Source organism: Parus major, chromosome 8, assembly GCF_001522545.3.
Source record: "Parus major isolate Abel chromosome 8, Parus_major1.1, whole genome shotgun sequence".
In the NCBI taxonomy this organism is placed as follows: domain Eukaryota; kingdom Metazoa; phylum Chordata; class Aves; order Passeriformes; family Paridae; genus Parus; species Parus major.
In genome coordinates this window covers 9,034,455-9,042,446 of record NC_031777.1, presented here as the reverse complement: position 1 = coordinate 9,042,446, position 7,992 = coordinate 9,034,455, and the positions used below count along the sequence as shown (strand labels likewise).

Genomic DNA, 7,992 nt, shown 5'->3' with positions numbered 1-7,992 from the left:
GCTTACCCGGCAGCCTGGCTCCGCCTGCTCCTGGCGCGGGAGACCGGGACCGGCCGCCGCTCCTCCCCGGCTTCTCCTGCGCCTCGAGCCCGGGGCCGTGCCGGCAGTGGCGGCGGGAGCCTAGCGGGGCTCCTGGCGGGCTGCGCGGGCACCGGCGGCAGCCCCGACCTGTACTCCGCCCCCCGCCGCTCCTGCCAGGACCGTAAACATCCCGGCATCCCCGAGGATGGGGCGGGGCGGTCGCTGGGCCCCGCCTCGCCCCACTGCCCCGCCCGGTCGGAGGCGCGGTGCCCGCCGGGGTGGCCGCGGTCGGTCGCGGCCGGCAGGGTCTGGCTGTGCGTGGGGAACTCGGAGCTGCTGTGGAAACGGCCCGAGCCGTAAGTGCGGTGAGACAGGGAGTGCCCATCCCAGCTTGTTCGTGCCATGGAGCACAGCGGGGCCCGGGCACTGAGGTAACGCAGGGGGCACGGGAAGCGCTGCTCGTCCCGGGCCGAACCGGGAGCGCGAACAACACCAGCTCCGGCCTCTGGAGCAGGAACTGGCCCTTCTGCTCTGAACAGCACTGCTCCGAGGCCTGGGCCCTGCCACATTTGAAAACTCAGCATGTCAGATTTGTTCATTTTGTACTCAAGTCTGTGAGGTATTCGGTATTAACTGAACACGTCAGCTGGAAGTGACACAAACTCCTTTTTGCTATACTGGGAGAAATAAAAGTGACGGGAGCAAAAAAGACCAGACTCGTGGTGAGTCCTGTTCCACCAGCTTCTGTTTTGCAATAGCACCGGGTTAAAGTAGATAAAAAATACAGAATTCCAGAATACTACTGTTTTTCAGGTTCCTGAAAGTTTGCCCTGCTTCAATACAAGCAAAGGTAATTACTACACAGAAAAGCCTGAAGAACCAATGATAGGGGGAAAGTATGAAAGCTGACCAGTTTCCCCAGTACAGTTATGGATTACTGTGATCAAATACCTTTTTCCTCGGGTGTAGAATCCCTCTGTAAAAGGCAGTCTAGTAATTTTTAAAAGAGAAATCAGTAATTTAAAATTGTCTTGAATCAGATGTACTTGATTTTTCCAAAGGAAAACTTAAGTTCTCATAAAGGTTGGAGGCTTTGCTGCAGTTTTTCCCTTGTAACAGGTAAAGTGATACTTGATTTAAGCCTTGCAAAAGAAGTAGGAAATGTGCTGGTGTGTTTGGAAAAAGTCTATTCACTTCCCTGTGTACAAAATTATATCTGTTTTTGAGGCAAATTTTTCAGCTTTGAGACATCTGCAATGTCTCTAGCAGTACAAAGTCTAATGAAATTTGAAAGGAAATTATTTTTGTTGGCTCTCATTTTTCTGATTTGTTAATCATTCTGCACATTTCCTCTGTATTAGCATCAGGATATTCAATGCTATTGACCAAATACAGGGACAAGGTGACAACCCAGTCTGTGGAATCAGACATTCTCTATGACCTTCCCCTTTGATGTGCATTTCGTATTTCTTTAGGGTAGTCCAAAAGAATTAATTGGGATCATGATTAAGATAATTTTTATTTTTTTTTGGTGGATAAACAATCTTGCAAATGCAGTTACTTGAAAAAGAATTCCCTGTCTCGTTTTCTTGTCCACACACCAAAGAGTGAAAACTTGATACATCTGCTGTGCAATGTTAAGAACTTAGTTTAAAGGATTACAATTGGCAATTCCACTTACTTTCCCATCTCCAAAAATCTCTTCAGCCTCAACCAGAAATGGGCTTGTGTGAGGTAGTCACCTATTTGCAAAACCTCTGATGGAAAAAGGAGGGATTGTTATTTGATACGTAGCTGACCATAAAATGCATGAGTCTCATGTTTTCCCAGGTAAAGACAATAGTACTATAATACCCAGCTATTGCTATTTTATAGACTCTTCTTAGATAGAAAATGAGCAATGCACAACCTAGACTTAGGTAGCATTTGAAGGTTTCTCTACATTCATGCATAAAAAGAGAATACCCAGGGGTTACTTTCCTTTTTTTTATGGTAGGTTTCTCATTGTCTTACTTTGTTTAATCTGGTTGTATTTGATTTTTTTTTTCTTTCATCCTATTTTTATACTCACAGCTCTTTCACTTTCCTTCTTTTTCTTTGATTTTCTCCATGCTGTTATTTCACTGTACGGTTCCATAATATTTTGACCTCTCTTTAGTCACCTGAATCCAATGGCTACTTTAGCTTTATATTACCAGTTGATGAAGCATCTTCTCTTTCCTGCATTACAACCTTATCCTTCTTAGAACATGGTTGTTTCTATTTTGTTCTTGGTGCTTGGGAGTCAGAGAACCTAAAAATGAAGAGTATTCTATAGTTAATTAGTTCATCATTACAACCAGGCAAACAGGCTTTCATATAAATGTAACTACACTGTTCCTGTTAATGTTAAATTTGCAAAGTGACCACATCTTCCACAGAAGATCCTCTTCAGACCTGGGTTGTACAAATGTTTATATATAGAAGGATGTTTTTCTTTGCTTTTCAGCGCACATTTACAGTTAAATAAATTTGTCTAATATTCCTTGTAATGGAGACTTTATTTCAAACAGAATCAGAAAGGCAGAAGACGCTCCAGAAGATCCAGTAGCCTTAGGGATTGTTAAGGAGCAGGCTTATCTCTGGCAAATGCTTCTCTCAGAAGCCAGAGGGGACACTGCCTAACCAGCTAGCAAATGATTAGAGAAAATGGACAGAGACATGCTGGAATTAGGGATATGTGAGGGAGAACATGGCTTGATCCCTAAATCTTACCAACTTCTGAAGGTGTTGGCAGCAAATGCTTTACACCTGGAATTGAGCAGGCCAGAAACAGAAGGAACAAGGACCTCCCTGTTTGTCAGTGGATGCTATGCTTCATTAGCCAGGCTATTATCAATCTATTTACATTTCAGCATTGATTTAAGAAAGCTGCACCAGTCTTTTTCTGATCATTGAAATCTGTGACTATACATAACCTATAAATATAATCAGGGTTCAAGAATATAAAAAATATCAAATGATGAGCAAGTATATTATTTGGAATGGCAATGTGATACTTGGATTGTCTCTGAAAACAGTGTCCTTTGTCAGGACTAAGCTGTTAGACTTGAAAGCAGTGTTAGGTAACAACATGAAAATAATCAGGAATTCAAACATTTAGCCCAACTCCCTGGATGGTTCCTAACTTGCTTCCACTGTTATCCAGGGCTCTCTACAGCTGGAGACTCTTGAGATGTTCATTAACAGAATAAACTGAAGACCTGGGAAAAATAGATTTGAAAACTTTAAAACTTCCAGGCTCACTAGGATAGTGGAGGATGGGGATAGATGTCATCTTCGAGGTCACAGAGATAGGAGCATAACATAACAGCTCACTGGTTAACTATTCTTCAGGTTCTTCAAATCAATAAAATACAGGAAATTAATCAAAAGGAGCAACTGCTCTGCCCTAAGTCCTTGAAGCCTGAAAAGTCTCCTTCTCTCCTGGTTCTTTGTTACTAACAGCACAAAGGCTAGTATAGCTGCCTGTGACATGGATGGGGAAACGAGAAAGGCTCTGAAGGCAGGAGTAAAGAGATCTCCATTATGTTTGCACTGGATAAATATTATTATAGGCCTTTATGCGGAACTCAAGCTTTTAGACAACATAAGTCGTTAAATGGAGCAGTCCAGGAGAGCTTGGAGAACTCCTGGTTTGTATCAAGCAGGGCACCAGGCCTTCTTCTGAATTTCTGTATCAAAGAAAGGTTTTAGAATTTTGCTTATAGTATATTCAAATTCAAAAACCTTGTAGAAGTGAGAAGGCCAAGTAAACTTACCATAGAAACAGTGAATGTTGAAAAGAGGATTACATAAAATCAAGGAAGTTTGTTAAAAGTAAATTACGATGAAATTAGCTGAGTATCTATCATCTATTATCTGTCAAAGCCAGTTAGAGGTTCTCCAAAAGACTAGCAGAGCTCTACATGACAGTAAAAGATATTATTAAAAAGGAAAAGGAACTCCTAAAAAAAGGGTGTTTGGATGGGAAAAACAGAAAATAGCAAAACTTCTGGCAAGCTGCATGTAAAACTGTAAAAGGCAGACCAAAAGCATTTGAAGGAAAATGTTAGTAATGGTATAAAACTGTATTGTAAAACCTCTTCCAAACACATCAGAAGCAGGAAGCCTGCAGTATAGAAAATCTGTTTGCTTATGTGGATATTATGAGAGGTTCCTACAGGGAAATCCTTTATACCACAGAAACCTGTGAGAGTTTTTGGAAAAGGTATGTGGAAACAGGGAGCTTGGATAATAGGAGATTCCTGTATTTCAGTAAAACTTCTCAACAAATCTTCACTAAAATTGCTTAAAGAAATTAAGCTGCATTGCAATACAAAGAAAGGATCAGTAGTGAGCTATATTGAGTGCTGTGCAATACTTTTTCCTAAAATTTGGTTCTATATACATAATCACAGTTAAATACAGGTGTTTTTTTCAATATATTTCTTTGCTCTAGCACACTGCTATTTTGATGTATTATCGTAATACATGTGTTATTGTTTAACTGAAGGAAGAAAATATTTGTATATTTCCTGTAGTGAGCACAGTTAGCCTAACCTACCTTACTGGTAATAAATAAAACTACATTTTGGTGCAGGTTAATTGAGCACAGGCTGATCTGTCTTTTCAGACTCCCAGTCCACTGCAGCCTGTTGAGCAGGCTTCAGGTTTTTTATATCCCAGTCTATCCACATCTTCCCTCAGCATGTCCCCATGTTCTTTGAGGGCAGAACTATGCCCCTTCATTTTAGCAATATCAGTAATAGAGTACCCAGCTTGTTCAAATGCAGTTTAGGGATAGTTCTACCATTCACACATGAGGGCAATAACTGTTCAAGAACCAGCAACAGACATACACATTTGCATTATGTGTTATCTCTGTTCCTTCTGCTTAACAAGTATTTATTTATAAACCCCAAACTTTTCTTCTCAAGATTTGTTGGGGTTTTTTTGCTAAGTCATCCTTTACAGTTATCTAAAGGTCCAAACCATTTTAAACATTACAAATGTAACAGTTTCAGTAACTTTGTGCAATGAACTATGTGACTAATCAGTGATGGCAAGGAATTCCCTTTATATATTTTTCAATTTTTTACCTCCTAAGCTGATTACCCTGCTCTGAATGCCAGAATCTGAATATTAGTTTATTTTGCCAATAGTAGAAGCTATCTAACTTCTGTCTGGTAATGGTCCTTCATGCATGAAGTTCTTCCACAGAAACATATTCATCTAAAAGAAGCTCTTAGAGAAGTGGGTAAGACTTTCAGCTTCCAAACAATTGTTCTGTCTTTCTGTCTGTTTGTCCAAGGTGATAGTGTTTACTTTATGACACAGGATTAGAAACTGCCTTCAAGTCTATAAACATGTACTTGGCAATAAAACCTGTAAACTGCGTATCTGGTGTCACTGAAGTTCAGGCTCTTACCCAGTGTAAGTTGGCGTAGCTGCTCTCACTTCAGTGGAGTCATGCTGATTTACACAGCTGAAGACATGGGCCTTAGCTGTTGGATCTGAGAATTTTAATAAAGAAAAAAGAAAATTTAGTCAAGTTTACCCCTTCCTTCAGTAAGTTATAGCTGCTAGCAATTGTGTTATGCTGGAGATATTATTACTATAATACTGCAAAACAAAAATGCAGTATTATGAATGAAAATTCACAGCTATTAAATTTTAAGCTAACCAAAGTAAATATCCATGCATATGGATCCGTATGCAGAATCCCATTGGCTTCAGTGATGCCTTGGAAATGAGGATGTGGTGTCTAAAAAAAATTACTGAAACTTTAACCATACCTTTAATTTTCCTCTCCCACCTGACTGAATCCCTGGATAAATCAGACATCCACATCGTTGTACCCCCAGTGTTGAAACTCTGGGGTGTCCATAGAAGCACCTTATGTTACATAGTAACACAGGTAAGATTGAGAATTTTGTTAAATATACTGGATTTTTTTTGGGGAAAGTGATAGGTAAGATAAATGCATTTCTTGTCTATTTAGCACACAAGTCAGTGAAGCCATAGACCTCGTGGAGGTGCATATTCAGATGTATTGTGTTATCCACACGCATATACACCTTGCAGCTATTCTAAATACACAGTTTGGGTCTTCTTACCTGAACTCAATAGAATATATACCTTTGGAGAAAGGCAGCCTGAGGCTCATGATTAGTTAAACACCATTTAGAGTTCACATTTTGTCCTGGCACGAGACAAAAAAGTACAGACATGGCACATAGGCACTTTGCCAAATGACTTTGACCAATACGTTCTCAATTCCATCATTACTTGACAAATTTAATTCAAATCACTTTATTCATTCTTTCCATATAAACTTGTCCAATTTTCCTAAACTCTTGTTCCAGCCTTTCAGATAGAAACAAAATGAAGATAAACTAGCATTTGCTGTTAGCATCCTTTCTCTCAGCCTGTGTCACAACTGGTTAGAGTGCAATTCTTCCAAACAAGAATTGTCTTTCACCATGTCTTTGCACTTTGCCTGGTAGAATGGAGCCTATGCCTGTGCTGCAATGCAAATGAATAATAATTTATGGAGACGTTGGAAGGGTGTTGACAGAAATGGAGCTAACGGCATGAGTGGGGAATAACTGCATTTATCCTAAAAATAACTATTGTCTGTCAAAAAAAGCAAACTTCGTTCCAGTGTTCAGCCTTTATTAGCTGAAACCTTAGAACGTGATTTGCAGTGGCAATTTTGCTAGAATGGGGACTATAGAATTTTTCTACTGACTTTAGAGCCAACTTGGGACAAGAAAAATGCATAGAACAAGTGAAATAAATATTGTTGGCATTTTACAATAAAATGGGGGTGCATTTTATAGGTGGCTAGCAGTTTGTAATTACTCTTAATAAAACTAATCCTTTCCCTGTGCTTATTAAAATGTTTCATGTATCAGCAGGCCATGAAAAGGACTTACTACCAATCTCTTAACTTGCACTAAAACCAAGAGATGTCCACTTGAGTCATAGTTCCCAGTGCCAGTCCTGTTTCTCTGCCTGCTTTTGGAATTCAAAGCCTCTGAGGGAATTAAAACTAACACATTAGTTCCTAATTAAATCCAAAAAGGTTGTGAAATGTAACCAAATAACTTTATAGTATTTCTTGGGAATATGATCTCAGGAGGATAAGGAAGGAGCAATGACTTTCAATTAATGATTTTCCATCTTTTAACACACCGGAAATGTCTGCAATGTTCTTTTGACCCCTTTCAATTTCTTCAAGGGAAGCATTTGACTCTTCAAGCTTTTTCCTACAAATATATTTTTAAAAGTTCCTGCAGGTTTGTAATAATTTAGTAGGATAAAGAAATACAGTCATTACTATAGCAGTCCTTTTTTCTTCAATTAGTATTTCTAATCACATTAGACATGTTTTCAGTATCCAGAGAGGATGCCTGATCCCTACAGCTATCGTGAACTATTAACTTTAATTAAAATTTACAAGTCTAATGTTGTTACATCTGCTAAAAGCATTAACTGCCATGTTAATTACCAAAATGTTAATGTTGCGTTAAAATATGAATGTTCCCTTTTGACAGTTCATCTGTGGTTTAATTATTTATTTTTGGTAGAATGTCTCCTCAAAAAAAAGGAAAAGGCATAAAAGCATAAATGCTGACTGAAATAATGAGACATAATGGGAAAACGTCATCTAGGAAGAAAACTTAATACTTTAGAATACCAGTTGCTAGCAGAAATTCATTTGCATTCCTTGCTGTGTTGAAAATAAATACATAGCCCTTGTGTCATGTCTAAGATGTTATTTATAATTGCAGCACATTCTTCTGCTTTTACTTTATAGTGATATCTAATGTGCAGGACAAGTTCTTACATCTCTGTAGCTCAGCAGTGTCACTGTGTTGGTGCTACAATAGAAACTCCCACAAAAAAAGATTTTAGGACTTCACATCAAAAACTTTATAGGATTTC

At 39.2% G+C, this 7,992-nt stretch overlaps 1 protein-coding gene and 1 long non-coding RNA gene across 7 annotated transcripts in view; one reads left to right on the top strand and one right to left on the bottom strand.

Moving 5' to 3' along the window:
- Positions 1–219, bottom strand: part of NEK7 (NIMA related kinase 7) — a 69,202-nt gene extending 68,983 nt beyond the window's left edge. For 2 of the 3 annotated variants that reach the window (XM_015636110.2, XM_015636114.2), the window contains exon 1: positions 7–219. In XM_015636110.2, coding sequence (XP_015491596.2) covers positions 7–218 — 212 coding nt within the window. In that variant the 5' untranslated portion in view covers position 219. The remainder of the gene's footprint in view (positions 1–6) is intronic. The other variant, XM_015636113.3, reaches the window with a different exon arrangement.
- A 62-nt stretch (positions 220–281) lies between these two features.
- LOC107208113 overlaps positions 282–7,992 on the top strand; it is a 50,111-nt gene continuing 42,400 nt past the window's right edge. For all 4 annotated transcript variants that reach the window (XR_004498476.1, XR_004498477.1, XR_001523089.2 and 1 more), the window contains exon 1: positions 282–743. This is a non-coding gene — a long non-coding RNA (uncharacterized LOC107208113). The remainder of the gene's footprint in view (positions 744–7,992) is intronic.